The following is a 19,602-nucleotide window of genomic DNA, read 5'->3' as shown; positions in this document are numbered from 1 at the left end:
GAATTTCCGATATTTGATTTCGTAAGTGTGCTGAAAGTAACAATGCCCAGCGTTGCATTCGACTAGCAGCTAATGGGGGAATGCCTGTGTAGGATCCAAAAACTGACGTCAGAGGTCGATGGTCTGTGAGAAGAGTAAACTTTTGCCCAAACAGGTACTGATGAAACTTCCAAATTCCAAAAACAATTTCTAATGCCTCACGTTTGATTTGAGTGTAGTTAGTTTCTGCTTTGCTTAGAGTGCATGAAGCAAAAGCAACAGGTCTCTCTTCTCCCGAAGGAATAATGTGTGACACGACTGCTCCCACTCCATAAGGGGAGGCATTGCAGGCCAATTGTAGGGGTAAGAATGGATCAAAGTGCGTTAGAACTTCAGAATTTAGCAATGCATCCTTAGCTTTGTTAAATGCAACATCACAGGCTTCAGTCCACTTCCAGGCCTTATTCTGCCCCAGGAGCTCATGAAGCGGTTTTAGCAGTGTGGCTAACTGTGAGATGAACTTTCCATTACAGTTCAGTAGTCCTAGAAACGAGTGCAGCTGGCTTACATTTCGAGGTGGGGGAGCCTCCACAATAGCTTTAACTTTTGCAGGGGCCTTATGAAGACCTGCAGAATCAATGATGTGTCCCAAATATTCAACAGAGGGCTTGAAGAATTCACACTTGTCTTTGTGAACTCGTAGGCCATACTCTTCCAGTCTTTGTAGGGCAGCCTCTAAATTCTTTAAGTGATCCTCTTCATTCCTTCCAGTGACCAGGATATCATCCAGATAGCACTGAACTCCTGACAAGCCACACAAGATCTGGTCCATAGCCCTCTGGAACAGGGCGGGAGCAGACGTTATTCCGAAGAGTAGGCGACGGTATTGATAAAGCCCCTTTTGAGTCACAATAGTCAACAGCTCTTGGGACGTGCATCTGTAAATATGCTTGACTCAGATCAATCTTACTGAACTTTTGTCCCCCAGCCAGGCCTGCAAAGAGGTCATCGATGCGGGGAAGCAGGTATTGCTCTGCACACAACACTGGGTTGACAGTGACTTTAAAATCACTGCAAATCCGGAGAGAGCCATCTTTCTTCACTATTGGAATGACAGGAGTGGCCCATGAGCTATGGGCAACTGGTATTAGGACTCCATTGGTGACCAGGCGCTCCAGGTCTGCTTCAACTTTTGGCCTGATGGCATATGGCACAGTTCGGGCTTTCAGATATTTTGATGGACTGTCAGGTTTAATGTTCAGTGTTCACAGTGATTCGCTTCATACTTCCCAAATCTTCTCCAAAAACAGCAGCATGTTTCCTTAGTATAGGGGTTAGACTGGTTTCTTCTTTAGTCATCCGGTGCACTTCTGCCCCGTTCAGCTGAATCTTCCCAAGCCAAGACCTACCCATTAAGGCTGGGTAGTTACCTCTCACCACAAACAGTGGCAATTTAGCAGCCTGTCCATTGAGCTCCACCTTAACATCAATAGTGCCCAACATGGGCACAGCTTCTCCCGTATACGTCTTCAGAACAGTTTTTGTTGCCTTAAGCGGAAGATGCTATAGCTTTTCTTTATACACAGTCTCGGAGACCAGCGAGACGGCTGCACCGGTGTCCAGTTCCATGCATATAGGCTTGCCATCCAACAATGGGGTTACCCAGTATTCATGTGAGCCCACCGCCAAAGACAAAACATGCAGTGGCACTTCCTCTTGTGATGAGGTGTCACCTTGATCATCCTGGGTCTGCTCTAGGGTATGCAGGGTTCCTCTTTTTCGGCCAGACCACAGGCCTCTTTTTCTGTTGTTTACAGGCACACTCAATGTGTCCCTTTTTGCCACAGTGTCGACACACCAGGTCCTTACACCAGTATTCTGATGCCTGGTGACCTGGCTTACCACAGCGGTAAGATTCCTGACTCTGCACAGTTTTGTGGGTAGGTTCTTGTGACACTTTTTGCACCCTAGGGGATGCACCGATGTATTGCGCCCCCCTTGTAGCCAGTTCCACGGAGACAGCAATATCAACAGCCTTCTGTAATGTAAGCTGAGCCTCTGTCAGTAGACGCTTCCATATAGCTTCACTGTAGAGGCCACACACTAACCTGTCACGCAGGGCATCATTTAACATCTCTTTAAATTCACAGTGTTCTGCTAGCTTTTTTAAAATTGCTACAAATTGTACAACTGTTTCATCTTCTTTTTGGTCTCTTTGTGGAACCGATATCTTTCAGCAATTACCAGTGGTTCTGGGGAAAAATGGGACCCCAGGATTTCCACGATGTCACTGTAAGATTTAGTCTCAGGCTTAACAGGGTGTAGTAAGCTGCGTAGCAGGGAGTACGTTTTAGCCCCTACAACACTTAAGAATATTGGCACCTTCTTCGCCTCTGTAATGTCATTTGCAATAACAAAAAGCTCAAAATGCTCCGTATACACATGCCACTGCACTATATTCTCATCAAAAGGTTCCAGTGGCCTGGTCAGAGTAGCTATGATTCTTAGTTTCACTTTCACAGTCAGTGCAAACAAGCAGTTTTTTTGTTTGTTTGTTCTGTACCTTGACTTCTACTTCCTTCTGTTACTGGAGCAGCACCAGAATCCCATCTATCGTAGCCACTTGTGATATCCTTGGGGGCAGCTGGTTTAGGAAGAAATCACTTGAGGCCAGATAGCAGACAGCTAACAAAACGACCATTTATTTACAGACACAGAGCTCGCCTAACCGGCCGAAGCTGGCTGGGCTACCCCCTAATAATCTAACTCAGTTGTCATAGGAACAAAAACCATGACAATCAAATACACAACATCTTTGTAGTCCAAAAATCTCCCCAAAAGAAAAATCCCACTCCCACAACAGCCACATTATTGTTCTAGTCTCTCAAGCAGCACCATCAGCATTACACACATTTCCTTGGAAGATAACCCAAGAGACAGTGAGACTGAATGACTCCATCATGGTCACACAGCAAGTCTGTGGGCACAACTCATGAATCAGGACTCCCAGGCCCCTCTTCTAATCACCAAACGACACTTTTTCATTTCCCCTGTGAAGGAATCTTTCCTCCTGCAAGTTTTTGTTCAGTGTCACGAGGAAAAATAATAATGAGAGCGCACAATCTAGACAAAACTTGGAAGTCAAATTCTGAACTCAGATGTGAAGAAGTGCACCCCACGCCTCTTGAAAAAAGAATCTACCATTGTGCTCAAACACTTATGTGCAATGATGGACATTCTGGAAATATAGGACAATGTACATTGAAAAACTGAGATGAGAATCTGGCATTCCATATGTAAATACCAGGTTAGTATTTTGACTTACCTCAGTTTGTGTGAGAGCACAGTGGATATAATTAAGTCCAAATTAGTTGCTTATGATCCAAATTTAAAACATTCCACAGCACAGATGTGTTGGCTTGGCAAGAAGCTAGTTAGCTTAGTATTATAGATCCCTATCTCATCTTTGACAGTAACTTTGGCTTTAGAGAGGTTATAGACTTTTTGCTGGCTGCTAGACTAATTGCTTTGTTCCTTCCTTAGACTTTTTTGAACTCCAGCTTTTGCTTACAAACTACACCGAGATGTTTCTCCAAACAATATAAACTAAGTTTTGACTGAAGCAGTCTAATTTGCATTATGATCTCAAGCTATCTATCACAATGTCTTATTGCAAAGTCTATTCACAGTATAACACAGTAAAATAACCCTTTTAATTATTTTTCATAGAGAAGGTGATGGTGCCGTGTTAATGCACTAGAGAAAGAGGACTAGGTGAACCTCAGAGGTTTGGTTAAGGAAAGCCTTCAAAAGTTTGGATACCTATCAGAATCTGATCCTAATTACCCATTTATTCAGTCCTCCATCATGCAAACTATGTTATCATCACCCCTCAATAGTCCTTACACAATGAGTTGTTGAGACCAGGTCTATGGGTAGAAGGTCCGGTAGCCTGCTACGCACTCCACTGCCAGGGTCTCTCATTTGGGCACAGCCATACGCCACTCTTCCAGAAAGCTAATGAGGAGTGCTGAGAAACCCACAGTTCCCACAAGGGTAAACATATGTGGGAAGTCAGTGTGCCTCACCCTCATCCCCTATTCTTGAGTAAGAGGATCTGAAAACACCCTGGCAGTGCAAGTTTCAGTTACTGGAATGATCCTTTAAAGTTTAAAATACTTTACCAGTATTTAACATTTCCACCCACCTCCATCTTAGGCACTTATATAGCTCCCATTACTGTAATACCCAAGTGCCTCACAATTTTTAATGTATTTATCCTCACACACCCCTGTGAGATAAGGGAAGTGTGTCACAGGGAGACTGAATGATTTGCCCAAGGTCACATAGGACAGCGGTGGTGGAGAAGGGAATTGAACCTGGGTCGCTGGAGTCACAGGCTACTGCTCTAACAACTAAACCATCCTTCTTCTCTATTTACATATGCATTGCTGTAATTCCTGGAAGCCTCAGTGAGGTTGGGGCTTTACTCTGTTAGGTCCCTGTAAGTGGGACGAGCCAGTCTCATATCTCCATTCTTCAACAGAATGAGGAAGTTCTTTATCAGAAATTTCAGAACCTGGAAAAGGACATGGGTCAGGTTCATGCTTTAGATGGAGATAGGCCTGAACCATAATCCTATATTTAGACTGTAAACACTTTGAAGCACGCCCCATTCTCAATTGTCCCTTACACATAAACCACAATAAACGTGATCAATAATAACAATGATAACACTACAACATCCCCATTCTTAAAGAAAGTTCAGATCTGGATGCAAACTTTGTGGTCAGGGCTCATGTTTAGATCTGGGGTAAAGTCAACCAGCATCTGGTCAATGCCAACGTTCTAGTCAGACTGGTACTAGCTGTCTGGGAGTTTCAGGATGGGGAAGGCTGTTGCTGCTGAGAGGCGATGATGAGAATGAGTACTTCAAAACAACTGACTACATTTGTCTAGACATCACAGCCTTTGACTGTACATCTTATTTGATCTGAACTTTGGGAGGTTTGCTCATCACTATAAGCTACCAGTTTTATTCATTGAAAAAAACTAGGCATTAACAATAATGGGAAGTGCACATCTAATCCAGCCTTCATACTGTTGAAAATTACACCTGAAAGCCACCATAGAAATGAGTGAAACTTCTAAGAGTTTAATAAACATTTCCCAATATATCTGTCAGATGTCAAATTGCACATACAACTTTTGCTGAAATTTAGCAGCAAAGATACTAAAAAAAAAAAATCACCGAGGCACAGGCAAAATCTGTATTTTCCACAGTTCAAAAGTATTGATTCTTAGAATACCGTGAATGAGTTAACATCCAAACACACATTTAAAGCACACATGAGCTCTAATTTAAATACTGTTAATTAAAATCTAGGTGTATAGTATTAGACTTACAATTACTAGCTGCATAATTATTAAGAATTAGCTCAAACTTAAAAAGTATGTGTTGAAATAAATTATTTGAAATAATGTATACAGATTATTTGATTTTTTAAAAAATGCACATCTTTTTCTTTAAGTACAGTATTACTGAAATATCCTCCCTCCCCTAAAAATGCTACCCAGTTTAATAAATACGATTCTGCTTACAGAGTATACTATTATTTCAAATGGTTCAATCATCATCTTTTCCAACAGCTTGAATCAGACACGCTTCGCAGGCTTTCATCAATTTGTCAGTTAAAAATGATGACTTTTCTGCCCTTTCCACTCATTTAGGACTTCCTGTTCTGTATCAGAATATCTTCACCTTCCATCATCCAAATCTACAAAAGTTAAATTCTCACATATGATAACTATATAATGTAGATCCTATTAAAGACAAAGGAAAACATATTCAAAAGCCACTAATGTTCAGTTTTTTTAACGTATTTATGAACCTAAGGAAGTAAATAGGTATCTAGCGAGATTTTTCAAAAGCCCTAAGGCACCTAACTCCCAGTGATTTCTTTTCATGAGAATTAGGCACCTAGGCGTGTCTGAAAATCCCATGAGGTGCCTATTTGCAATGTTAGGCACCCAAATACTTTTTAAAATCTCACCCTTAGGAGCCTAAGTCTCACTATAAGTCAATAGGACTTAGGCTCCTAAGATTTCATAAAGTCTGAAATCAACAATGTATGCAGATTTCACTCAAATTCTTCTGAAAAAGTTGTAAAATGGAGACATGCCAACATCACAAAATGAGATGCCTGAAGCGAAGTTTCAGCATGGAAAATGAGATAAATACATTAGGGTAAAGAGAGAAAATAGAACCTCAATGGGCAAGGATAATCATTGTAACAAAAGACACAGAATTTGCACAGAAATTGAAAAACTACTTTGTGAGAGTATTCAGGAGAGACAAACACTCTGTGGAGGAGAAATCTCATAAGCTGCTTATCCATTAAGTCCTGGGAGACAGATTGTGTAAACCTACAAACATTTGGAACCTACCTCTAAAATACCCCTCATGGCAATTTTGAGATGGTGTTGAGAGTAGGGTCAAGTTCTGAGGTGAGCTTGAAACTTAACCCAGAGGTTCAGGGTGGGTGGTAATGACTCTTAAGAGCTGACATGTTGAAAAATCTCACCAGGTTACCTGATCTCCTGAGACTTCAGCAATTTTAAATGATGGAAATTAGATATTTTAACTAGATTTCTGTCATCTTGGGCTGCATCTCATCCAGAAAACAGTATCTTCAGTTTTGGATGTGAACCCAGATTCAAAACTGGAGTGTGGAGAAGCTGGATCTAGAGGCTGAAACCCTCCTTATAACCAAAATTCAAAGTCTGGTTCAGAAAAATTGCTCCTGGAACTACATTTTAAAGCATAGATTAACCCCTTGCATGTCCAGCAGAAATGGCCATTGGAAGTACTGCTTAAACCTTGAAAGCATTTTGTAATCAAATTATGAAATGGTTTGGGACTCTTGGCACAAATGGCACTTTCTTGGTGTCACAAGTGCCAAAACTATTACTATACTATCCATTAAAAGCTCAGTTCTTCTTCCACTATTTTCATGTAGTATGTAATTTCTATTTCACAATAAAGCATAAGACTCTCCAGACAATCAGTTTTGCCTAGTGTACTTTAAACACCTCCCCAAGACATAGAGAAAGCATGACAAAAGGAGATGGATTAATAGAATCTCTGACATTTGTTGTCTTCACTTGAGAAGTAAGAGTATCTTTCACACCCTCATGTAGACTACATAGTCAGAAGATATTTCAATATACTATTTAATCACTTCTGCTTTACTTCAAGGAGTCGGGTGCCCCATCATAAATAGTAATATTACATACTGTTGTATACAACAGCACAACTGCTACAACAATAAATCTGAAGTTAATGTGTCACTGACATGTGAACCCAGTCTTTTGAGGTACAGAGCGCACCTTGCAAGATAATGTCCTACAGGGTAGAAACCACACTACCGTGTGCAGGAGAAATGGCAAGGGCACCAGGCTGCTACTGAGGGGTTCTATAAAGTGAAAACTACAGTATTTGCTTAAACGACTGCACTGAAAAGGCTTAAACTATTTTGTGGGGAGGTACCAAGGCGTTAATGGAAACAAGAGATTTTGTATGTGGAAATGTTTGGAGCCTAAAAATGACATGGCAAACGGCCTCCTCCACTCCACTGAAACTCTCATAGCTTAGCCAGGCTATGATTAGCTGCAGCCCGAAGTGTGAAAAATCCTCTGGCATTTATCACCATTAGTTACAGCTGGATTGTGACTTCATTTCCAAATTATGGGGGGGAAATCAGAGTAGCTGTTCAGGCCATTCTGAACACCCTAGCTCTGGGTTTTTCCTCCCTTTATGGACTTTCGGTGTTGACATTGACCTGTCACCTTAGCCAGTGTAAAACAGATTTACTGAATAAGCCATTACACTGGGCTTGAAAAAAATATTGGTTTGATTGGGTTGGCACCCAACCGCACAGAGAAAGGTTAATTAGGGACACCCTTCTGCTAATGCCCTTTGCACACAGTATAACCTAACAAAGCCGGGAAAAGTAACCTTGTTTGGGCTCCCTTCTTTCCATGTTTATGGTAAGGGGAGTTATCACAGGGATTTAGCCTTCAGGAATTAGTTCATCGCAGAGAATTCAACCGCACTTGTCTTACAGTAAACACTTTTGCCCGACTCACATTGGTCTTTAGTTTGTACTTTATAGCTTGTTATTGGAGGAAGCTACCACCACATATATTCATAACTCTACATGTGTGTATGCACTTCGATGACCCGTGGAAGGGACTGTCCTGAGGGCTTGTTAAATTGTTATATGTTTTTCAATACATGCTTTCTGCCCTGTTTCACATCTTTAGTTTCACATAATGTTCTATTTCAGTGGGTTGTTTGCTCATCGGTATTGATGGCCGAGTATCTCTCTGTCTCTTAATTTGAAAAACACAATAAGTAAATAATGCCCACATTTGAGATATCATTGAGCAGGAAAAGGTTTGGTCTGTCTTATTTCTTTGTATTCTTTTTTTTAAATTAGGGTCAGATTACATTTTTATTCCCTCTGTTTAAAAATATCAGCAATCAGCATTTCAACCGCCATGTCATCTACACCTGTGCTGATCTGGATTTCATGACACCATGTTAATATACTCCAGAACTCCTGCCATTGATACTGTAGATGGTGGGGAACTGGCATAGCACTGCAATGGGAAAAGTGAATAACAATTTTAGTATAGACACAGCCTAGGCATGGCTTAGCTGGTTTTTTGTTCTGAATGGTTGTTTGGGTAAATTTATTCTATGCGGTGTTTCTATTGCTTGTGGAATGAAATGTTTTGTCTAAAGGATATTTTATGCCAAATTCTCAATTACTGCATTTCCTGATTTGTTCCGTATCCAATCCTTTCTATTTAAACATCAGTAGTTTGGGCCTTCTCCCAGTAAAGTTAATGGCAAAACTCCCACTGATTTCAGCAGGATTAGGATTGAGCCCAAGTCTGTTATGTTATTGTGAGTCCAACTCCTTATATTATTTGAAAGCCAGTTTTCCTTTCTTATACAAACAGAGACAAATTCTAGGGTCCACACCTTTGTCCTGTAGCGACCTTCCCTCTTAATATATTTTAATGCCATATTTCTGCTAATTTTTACAGTATATTGCAGTTTGCATTGCAGCACACATTAATGGCACTCTACATAAATACATTTCTCCTTTTAAATTTTCTGTGAGTATTGTTCTACTATATATTTGCTTTCACTTATTACCTTTCCTTTGGAGTCTGTCACCCAGTCAAATAGTTTGGCAGCATCTACTTTCACTTTACCCCTCAGTCACCTTTTTGACAATATCTGGTGTGGCCAAAATATTTAGTATGTAGTTTCTTGTCTTTTCTGAGAAAGTATTAACAAAATTATTTTGGGGAGTTGAGGGGATGAGTTAAAGAAATAAAGCAATTAATTATGGCTATCTTGGCTAGATTATAAATAAGGGTGGACTTGCATAGCATTTAAAGTGTTGCATTTAAATGTCACAGGCCACAGAACTGAGGGTTGGTGGCACCCGGGCCACAGGCCAACCACTTTTTTGCTAGGCCAAACCTGAGTGGTGCTGCAATTTCATGCACCAGGTCGCAATGCCATTCACTCAGATTTGGAGGGGATTTGTGGAGGGGCTCATGGGTCAAGGGGAGAGGGAGGGTCAGGTGGTGGTGCGGCAAATCAATCTCCCCCACACACATGCTTTCAGTGGTGCTCTGCAGCCCCTGGCAAACATCAAGCAGGAGATCAGTTTCTGGGGTGGTCTAAAGAGCTTGACCAAGAAAAATGGAATAAAGATGAGTTAAGAAAATAGTTAGGCTGGTTCTCAGGAAAAAGTTTCCTGAGAGCACAATCTATTGCTATTGAAAAGTCTGCCTAAGGAATTCATGTCAGCACCCTTCCTAGAAGCATTCTAAGATACACATTGGACAGAACCCTGCAGAAAATGTTGACAGAAAAATCCAGCACTGGCAAGGAGCTGGAAAAGGGGAACAAGCAGTTCTTTTCTAACTTCTATGATTCTGTATTTTCCTGTAACATATTCATTTAGAGTACCCCCACTTTGCAATATCTAGGGGCTGTCTTGATAGAGCCTGTAGGTTTCAGTCGTGCTTCCTTCTTGTGGGAAGTACATAGGAATAATAAGGGTTAATGGCAGCATTAGATAAGGACTGCAGATAAGGAAATCAACTATGCAAGAATGTGAGAATGCACATGGGGAACAGGTGTGTGTAAGTTATGCCTGAAAGGAAAACTAGGATGGAATAAAATTAGTTTTTAATCACTAGATTTAATATACAACATCACTAAACCACTTTTAATTATTTTTTTTTAAGTTAAGAGGGTTCTGTGTGGGGCAATCTGGGTACGGGCAGCTCAGTGGGGGATCTGGATGCATAGGAGCTTGTTGGGGGTTTCTGGGTGCAATGGTAATGGGACTACGCAGGGGGTCCAGGTGAAGGTGGTTGGCGCCCAGTGGGGCAGGTCGGGGTGTGGGGAGAATAGAGCTCAGCAGGGGAGTCTTGGTGTGGAGGACTTATCGGGGGTCCAGAGCTGGGGAAGTGGGGCTCAGTGGGGTGGGGATCTAGGTGCAGCTGTTGGGGCTCAATAGGGAGGGGATCCAGGTGCAGGTGGCTTGTCGGGGTGGTCCAGCTGCAAGGGAAGTGGGGCTCATCAGGGAGGGTTCTGGGTCTGTGGGGAGGGGGTGAGACTCAGCAGTATGGTCTGGGTATGAGGGGTCTGGATGCACAGGGGTTGTGCAAATGGGGGAGCAGCTCCCTGTACAGTGAACTCTCCCCCTGCAACTAAGGAGCGATGGGTGCAGTAAGTATGGGGTCGGGGGAAGAGTTTGCAGAGGTTCCTACAGATAGGGGAAAAATCTGGGGGTGGGTCTGACCCGGTCCCAGATGCCGTGCAGGGAAAGAGGAAGTCCCGTCCTCCCCAGCCCAGACAAAACTAGCAGCTGAGCCTGGCACAGGATAGAAGCCATCAGCCGGGTCTTCCCCAGTCCCCTGCCCCACAGTGATTTACCTCTCTGCTGGCTAGACTAGAAAACAGAATAAACAGCTCCTTAAACATCTATAATGTGCTGAAAGAAAGACTGCATGATGAGGGACAGATGTTGGAGGTCCCATGATGTCACTGGAAAAATACACTAGGAGTGTCTAAAAATTACAGATGAGATTGTCAGATTAGTGTTATATATCTGGACAGTCAGTTTAAAACTCCATGCAGAGATAAGAGTCTCATAATCATAGTCATAAAATAATAATATTTTAAAAAACTATGCTCCAGGCAGAAATGTTCCCAGTGTTCTGGGCTTCCATTCACGTTTCAACTTCCACATTCTGCAAAGTGCCCCAAAGTCATCTATCAAGATATTCAGCCTCTGGGGTCAGTCTAAACCCCTACCAGTCAAATTCTTTCAGTCAAAGACTAAATATGGCAGTGTCTTCTGTTAAATTCTACCCAATTATATTTAATGGAGATTTGTGTCTATCTTTATCACTACCACATAGGGATGTAAACTTTCTAATCGCAGAAAATCAAACACCCTTGCCCCACCCCCGCCCCTTCCCTGAGGCCTTGTCCCTGCCCTCCTTGTCCAAGGCCCCGACCCTGCTCACTTCATCCCCCCTGTCCCTTGCTCTATTTCTCACTCACTCATTCATTTTTACCGGGCCTGGGCAGGGGTGTGGGCTCCAGGAGGGAATTTGAGTGCAGAAGGTGAACTCAGAGCTAGGGTAGGGGTGTGAGAGGGGATGCAGGCTCTGGGAGGGAGTTTGGGTGCAGGAGGGGGCTGAGGACTAGGGCAGGGAGTTATGGTGTAGGAGGGAATGTGGGCTGCAGGCAGTGCTTATCTCAGGTGGCTCCCAGAAGCGGCTGGCATGTCCCTCGGCTCCTAGGTGGAGGCGTGGCCAGGCGGTACTGCATGCTGCCTCTGCCCACAGGTGCTGCCCCCGCAGCTCCCATTGGCCGTGGTTCCCGGCCAATGGGAGCTGTGGGGGCAGCGCCTGTGGGCAGAGACAGAGTGCAGAGCCCCCCAGCCATCTCTCTGCTTAGGACATGTCGCCACTTCTGGGGAGAAACACGGAGCCAGGTAGGGAGCCTGCCAGCCCCACACCAACCAGACTATTAACAGCCCTGTCAGCGGTCCTGACCGGAGCTGCCAGGTCCCTTTTCAATTGGGGGTTCTGGTCAAAAACCAGACACCTGGCAACCCTACAACCAAACCATGCACAGTCTATTACACTGATGGGGTCTAAAAGATTACATATTTAGTTAGGCAAACCCAGACATGCCAACAATGGAGCAAATTATATCAATTTCAGAAGACTAAGTAGCTTACTGTATATATTTAAATGCAGAGTAAAGAAAGTCTGTACCAATGGTTGGGTGACTGTCAAGATATCAAATGACTTAATCAAATACTTTAAAAAATAAATTTCCAACCCAATCAATGTTTCTAATCTCTTATTATAACATAGCTCATAATATCTAGTTTGTCTGTGGGGAACATGGCATAAGGGAACATACATCCCAAAGCATGACGACTGCTTTTCAGTGCTAGTCCCAGAATTCCAAATACTCTTCCATGACTCTAGGCTTTGGTCCAGCATGGCACTGAAGCACAAGCCTAACTTGAAGCATGGCAATGGTCCCACTGACAGTACTGTTCCTGGCCATCACTTTTTATTTTTTTATACTTATGTAGAAGCGGCTTGAATTTTTATGTTATTTCCTGTATTGAGAATGATCTACTGTGTTTTATTCGAAGGGCTAAAGTGAAGTAAATTTACTCTAATTTCATTTTGAGGCCTCAGTGCAGGTCGCAGTAAGTTACTTACGATATTCATCAGGGTCAGAAGGTACTTTTGTACATGTTCTTTTCCATGGAACTGCACAACTGAGTCATCAACTCCCAGGAGAACTTCAATGTTGTAGTCATCATCAGTCGCATGCCTCCGATATCTCTTTCTTGAGCTATTTACTCGGTCTTCAATGAGGCCCAGCATATTGACAAGGTTATCCAGATTACTCAGGTCAGCTGCTGAAATTAAATAGAAAAATAGGCAGTCAACAGTATATCAAGGTGTGATTGTTTTAATCCTCTTTGAAAAGACAAAATATGGTTAAAAAAAAAGAGAGAGAGACAGAAAAAGAAGCAGCTTCTTCGCTTACTCCAGCGTTATACCAGTGTAAGTAACTTCATTAGCATAATTCTGCATTTAAACAGGTATAGCAAAGAGAAAAATCTGGCCTACAGTATATCCACATTGCAACAAATGTGAATCCTCTCCCCATATCTTTGTGGCATCCAGTGGATGTTGGACAGTTGTATGTGGCTTTATACTTAGACTGTATGCTCTTCAGAGCAGGGACCATCTCTTTCTTATGTGTGTGTACAATGCCTAAGACAATGGGGCTGCGGCCGATCGGCCCTACCTTCATAAGCACCGACTCTGTGGGTGCTCCAGTGCTGGAGCGCACACGGAAAAAAATTAGTGGGTGCTTTGCACCCACTGGCAGCCAGCTCCCCCGTCCCCTCACGCCTCCCATCTGCCGGTGGCCCTACTGATCAACTCCTCCCCCTCCTTCCCAGTGCTCCTCCTGCCCATAGCAATCAGCTGTTCTGCGGCGTGCAGGAGGGAAGGAGAGGGAGGAGTGAGGACGGGGCATACTCAGGGGAGGGGGTGGAACTGGGCAAGAAGAGGTGGGGCAGGGGTGGAGTTGGGGCAGGAAGAGGCAGGGTGGGGACTTGGAAGAAGCGAATTGAGGGAAGGAGATGGGTGTGGGCAGAGCCTGGGGCAGAGAGGGGGTTTAAGTTCCCCTGAATCCGTAAGAAGCCGGCACCTGCACCTACCACAATATAAATACATAACAACAACAATTATAAGACAGTGCTAGAGCGTGCTACTATGTTGATATACCATGTGCCTGTTTGAAATACAATCCTCATTGTTGTTAGAAGTTTCTGGAATAAAGAGACTGTTCAGCTGTCTTGTACTGGGGTGCTGTCCCTAACTGCAAATATAATAGCAGCCCAGATCTTCTAATGGGAATTAGGTGCCTAAATATTTTTGAGGATTTGTGCCCATATGCCTTCCTTTTATTATTCAGATTCTGCAGTTCTAGGATCAAATTTCATTACAAATGCAATTACCCATGTAAGCTCTCTGCATTAAGCCATGTGAGGACAAACAAACCACTGCCAGCAGAGAGATATTAGATTTATTCATAGAAATGTAAATCTATCTGAAAAGCAATGATGTGGATAAGTTTTCTACAACTCATGGACATTTTACATAACAAAGAAATACAATGAGAAATATATTCAAGATTTTTTTAGAACAACTTTTCATCCTTTGTGCCCAACTTGACTTGTCATATTGAATTGCTGTACATACAAGCACAAACTCCTAGATGGAAAATTAGGAAATATTATTACTGTTAATTATTTATTTGTTTCCAATAGTGCTCATTATTTAAAAAAAAATGGACTAGGCTGCGGTTAATGGATGATCTGTGTCCGCTTAAACGATCTTGAAAACGAAGTATTGGCACTTAACCCTACACTTACTTCTCCATCACTTGAAGTCTTCAAATTAAGACTGGATGATTCCCTTTCCTGGCCTTCAAACAATCCAGCAACTTTGCCAAGCTCATCATCAGAAGCAAGCTCCCCACAGTCCAGGACAGACCAACTCAAAAGGGACCAGACCCAACCATAACAACACATGCAAAACCTGCAGACATATCACCACTGCTATGATGAACAATGCCACCCATAAAAAACTTTTCAAGATCCATAGACATGGGTGGTGGGTGGAGCCCCACTTTGGGGAGGCTAGCCCCCGGCTCCACCCCTTCCGCCCGTACCCACACCCCCTCCCATAGCCAGAGTCCTGGGACCCCATGCTCACTCCTCTCCACAGCCCTGAGCCCACCCCAACCTGCCCAGAGGAGCCCCAGGTCAGCCAGAGCCATGTCGCCACTCTGCAGATCTGAAGCCACCCCACGGGAAAATTCAAAAGTTCTTCTCTCTTCCAGAAGAACCACCTTAGGTTTGATATGCCCCATGCAGGTTCCAGGGTGGCTGAGGAGGTGGTATGTGTTACTCACTTCCTGGGTTCATCAGTAATCTCCCTAGAGTCCAGGGAGATTACTGATGAACCCAGGAAGTGAGTAGCACATACTCTCTCCTCAACTGCCCCAGAACCTGCATGATGCATAATAAAATGCAAATATTTCCCCCACCAAACCTCAACTGGGGTCCAGCAGCAGCAGCAGCTGTGCCATAGGTCCTACACATGCTTATCATAACATGTGCTGTACCTCATCCTGTATATCAAAAGGCCCGAGTAACAACTATGTGGGTGAAGCCAAACAACCACCAGGCTCTTGAATGAACTCATACAGAAAAATGGTAAAAGATAAAAACACCATATCACTGCGGGCAAACACTTTTCACAAAATGATCACTCATATCTGACCTCCCAGTTCTTGTCCTCAAAGGAAACTTGTGCATCACATTCAAAAGATAAGCCTCGGAGCTTAAATTCATAACTCTGATAGTTACCAAAAATCATGGGCTCAAGAAAGACGTTCGTTTTATGGCTCATTACAACAATTTGTAACCTACTAAACCTCCTTTATTCTACAACTGTAGAGGTTTCAGAGTGGGACCAATGTTAGTCTGCATCAGCAAAAAGAACACGGAGTACTTATGGCACCTTAGAGACTAACATATTTATTTGAACATAAGCTTTTGTGGGCTAAAACCCACTTGATCAGATGTATGGAGTGGAAAATACAGTAGAAAGATATACAAGATATATATACATACAGAGAACAAGAAAAGATGGGCGCTGCCATGTCAAGTCTGTAGAGGTTTTAGCTGCCCCCTTCACCTTAAATGGTCTCTTGTAACATGTGTTAACCCCTTATCTTTTCCACCCTTGTATTTATCTGTGAGTATCTTTCCCAGATCACCCAAAGAAGAGCTTTGTGTAATCTTGAAAGCTTGTCTCTTTCACTAACAGAAGTTGGACCAATAAAAGTTATTACCTCACCCACCTTGTCTTTCCAGAATTAGTCAAACACAAGTTACTGCTCTCAATACAAGAACAACTGGATGAAATTATATGTCCTCTATTATACAGGCAACACTAGATGATCTGTTGGTCCCTTCTGACCTTAAATATCTATGAAAAAGAACCCTATCGCAGTAGGCATACAACCACGTAATAAAAGCACAGGCCCTGCCACCAAAGAGTTTACAATCTTGGCTAACAACAAGATGCAACAGATTGATGACACAAACAGAAGGGGAGAAGGCCTGTTTCAGTACCCCTTCTTTCCTCCGCTGCTCCAAACAGGAGTTCTTCCTATGATAAAGACAGCCTTAAATGTAGCTAATGAATGCAGCAATCATATTCTGCAGGCTTCCATTGGCTCCAAATCTTGGGGCAGCTTGAAGTTTTTGGAAATTAAGTTGGTCAGAATCAATGGCTCAACTTGAAAATTCGTTCTTCCCTATAAACCCAGTTGACAGTTTCAGGCTGACAGGTAAACAACCCTAGACTAGCAATCCTAAAGGGAATTCTTCACCAGGGTTTGAATATCTGTCAAGCAGCCCATTGCAGCCCTATTTCATAGGGCATTCCTGCATAAAAATGTTCGTGTTAATCTTTTATAGCAACCGGAAGTAATTATTTAGCAATCACTCAAAACCTCATGAGATTTACTATGAAATCTTATGGCAACCGTATTTTTGTCCTCTACTATGGCAAACTGTAGTTAGTGTGAAATTTGACAGTAAATCTTATAAGCTTTTTAGAAAAGCTAGACTAGCTTGGCAATGGCTACAAGTCATGTCCTGTTTACTTTGCACACAGATAGGTATAATAAAAAACAGCAAAACAAAGGCTACTGAACATGATATTGAGAAATGGTTTCTCTTTCCAGTGCTTGGCAGGGCAAGGGAGACTGGCCCTCTGAGGGGCTGAATGCTTTGGCATGATCTGAGATAAGGAGATTGTGTTGATGTCATTGATGACAGGCAGTTTTGATGGTGGTGCTGGCAGATCCGCTTCTGCTCTGTTGTTCTTATGGACTGTGATGCTGTCCTTGGCAGAGCTGTCTGGTTTTTTTTTCCTGTTTAGGTGTTTAAATCAAAATAAAATAATGATTTCTAGGAGGTGTGACAGGATGGTCAGCCCTCCCATCCCTCACCTGCCATGGCCCTTTAAGGGCTTGAAAGAGCCAACAGATATCTAGATAGAGAGACCTAAGGGAATAGGGATAGAAAGGAAGCAGCCCTGGGAATGAATAATGCTTGGAGAGGGAATCTGTTACTGTACCTTTAAAGCCCAGGGGCCAGGAGCCTTATAGAGAGAGTGGGGCATGGCTCCCTTCTCACCCAACCAATTGGGAAGGAGTTGGGAGAAGGGGACCAGCATAAAGACTGCCTCTTCCCTCTGAGTAGGGAGACATTGGCAGGAGAAGACTAGCCTGCTGAAGGAAGCTCACAAAAGCCTTGCAGCTGATCCGAGGCACAACCCCAGTTGCAGGAGGAGGGCTGTGGGAAACTTCAGTCTGGACAAGTGAGATATTGACTGCTCTAAATACTCACAATACAGCCCAGCATCTGCAGAGCAGGGCAGAAAATGGTCTTCATGGAAGCATCTCCACAGATGGCTAAGAAGAAGCTGGAAAGAACCACACAGTCGGGGGATTGGGGGTATAGCATTGTTCAGAGGTCTGGTGAACATGTCAAGGAAGAAGACAGGAGCAGCTCAGGGAAGGGGTAGAGGGGCACAGTGATTAGTCCTTATCCACCTAAAACAGGGTCCATGGGCTGGAACCCAGAGGAGAACAAAGAGGAAGATAAGAGTACTAGAAATGCACGAGACCATGAGAACTACAAGTCCTAGATGGTAGTTGAAGGCCAGGCTTAAAGACATTAGACTTTGGATTTTCTTATTTTGGACACTGCAGTTGGAGACAAATGGAGAAGTGACCCAGCCAGAGGGTATAGCCACTTAAAACAACATGCCATTGTGGAATCAACATGGACAAAGGCGCACTAGATTGGACGAACCCCTGCAGTATTGTGTCCAGACCTAAGGGGGTGTTCTGGAGATGAGAGGCTTGACTACACATAACATCTATATTCCTGCCATGAATAATCCTGCAAAGCATCATAGGATGATCCTAGTTCTCTGTTCACTAACCTTTGCAGCCAGTTGCTTGCTGGATTCCTTATTATTTCACTCTTCTTTTCCTTATTATGTCCCCTAGTGTCCTAAACACGCCCACTGACGTTCTCCAATAGGTCACTTTGAAGGCAAGCCATCCAATGCCTTTAGACTTTCCTTGGAACATGAATTCTTCACAGCCAATCTCATCTTTGCTCCCCAAGTGGTATCCTTTCCAGGACAATTATGAGAGTTACAGGTATTCAGTACCTCTCAGGATCTGGTTTCACATCCTTCCTGTGGAACAGAACGCCGCTCTCCAGCAGGCAGCACTGTCCCTCAGCGCCCCAACAAGTGTCACTGCCACACACTGTTGTTCACAAGTCATACAAAGCACTTGTCATGGTAACTACATATTCTGCCTTCCTACTTAGTTTCTTTTCCTAGTTGATTATCCTGTGGCTGCTGGAGATGCCCCCTTTTGATTTACTCATTTGATCATTATTTATCTCACTGTTACGGTCTAATGGATGGTGCACTGCTACGTTCATTTATATTATTTCTACCCCTCTTCCCCAACAAATTATGTTTAAATCAGAATAAACAAAAGATCCAAAATAAATAACACTTATATCAGGTAACAGGGAAAATAAATGAGAAGCAGAAGCATCTGTTATAAATCTGTGATTTGCCAATCTCAGGTTGAGGCTGCATTTTGTCTTTTATCATACTGGTCCACTAACCCCAGTAATTTTACTGTTAGACAATCACATTCCTGCTCTGTTAATTATCGAATGTCAGAAACGAGAGAGGGGGAAATAAGAACAAAATAAGAGTCTGAACTGCCTCCTCACATTTCCTCACTGCCACCTTCCATACAGCCCCTCAGCCGCATGCGGTTTGTGCAATAACATTCCAAAAGTTACCTTGGACTGCACCATATTTTAGTAAATTATCCCAACATCTCTCTATAAGGTGCTCATTTGCAGCAACTTCTGCATATCTGAATACCAGCCACTAATTATCTGTGCCAATTTTTGTGCTCCATCTCCCCAGAGTAGACTCTTAACATTAACAAATAACCTCTTCTGGAAACTTTCACCTTGCTCCTGCTAGGAAAGATCCACATTAGTGAAATTGAAACAGCACATTCTGCAAAGCACAGAGCAGAACCCAACATAGGCATCCTGAAAAGAAACTACCACCTAGGGTCACCAGATGTCCCGATTTTATAGGGACAGTCCCGATTTTGGGGTCTTTTTCTTATATAGGCTCCTCTTAGCCCCCCCCCCCCACCACCCTTGTCCCGATTTTCACACTTGCTGTCTGGTCACCCTAATACTACCTCACATAGGCACAGTCACAGTCTGAGACATGTGGATAGGACAAACCATGGCAATTTACTTTTAAACGTATAAGTTT

General features: G+C 43.1%; 1 protein-coding gene across 3 annotated transcripts in view; it reads right to left on the bottom strand.

Annotated features, from left to right (window-relative positions):
* The window catches only part of ADAMTS2 (ADAM metallopeptidase with thrombospondin type 1 motif 2), a 399,572-nt gene that overhangs the window by 76,494 nt on the left and 303,476 nt on the right, over positions 1 to 19,602 (bottom strand). For all 3 annotated transcript variants that reach the window (XM_050961509.1, XM_050961510.1, XM_050961511.1), the window contains one exon: positions 12,829 to 13,031. In XM_050961509.1, the coding sequence (XP_050817466.1) occupies positions 12,829 to 13,031 (203 nt within the window). The remainder of the gene's footprint in view (positions 1 to 12,828; positions 13,032 to 19,602) is intronic.

Source organism: Gopherus flavomarginatus, chromosome 7, assembly GCF_025201925.1.
Source record: "Gopherus flavomarginatus isolate rGopFla2 chromosome 7, rGopFla2.mat.asm, whole genome shotgun sequence".
Classification (NCBI taxonomy): Eukaryota; Metazoa; Chordata; order Testudines; family Testudinidae; genus Gopherus; species Gopherus flavomarginatus.
This window is presented reverse-complemented; position numbering and strand designations above follow the sequence as displayed.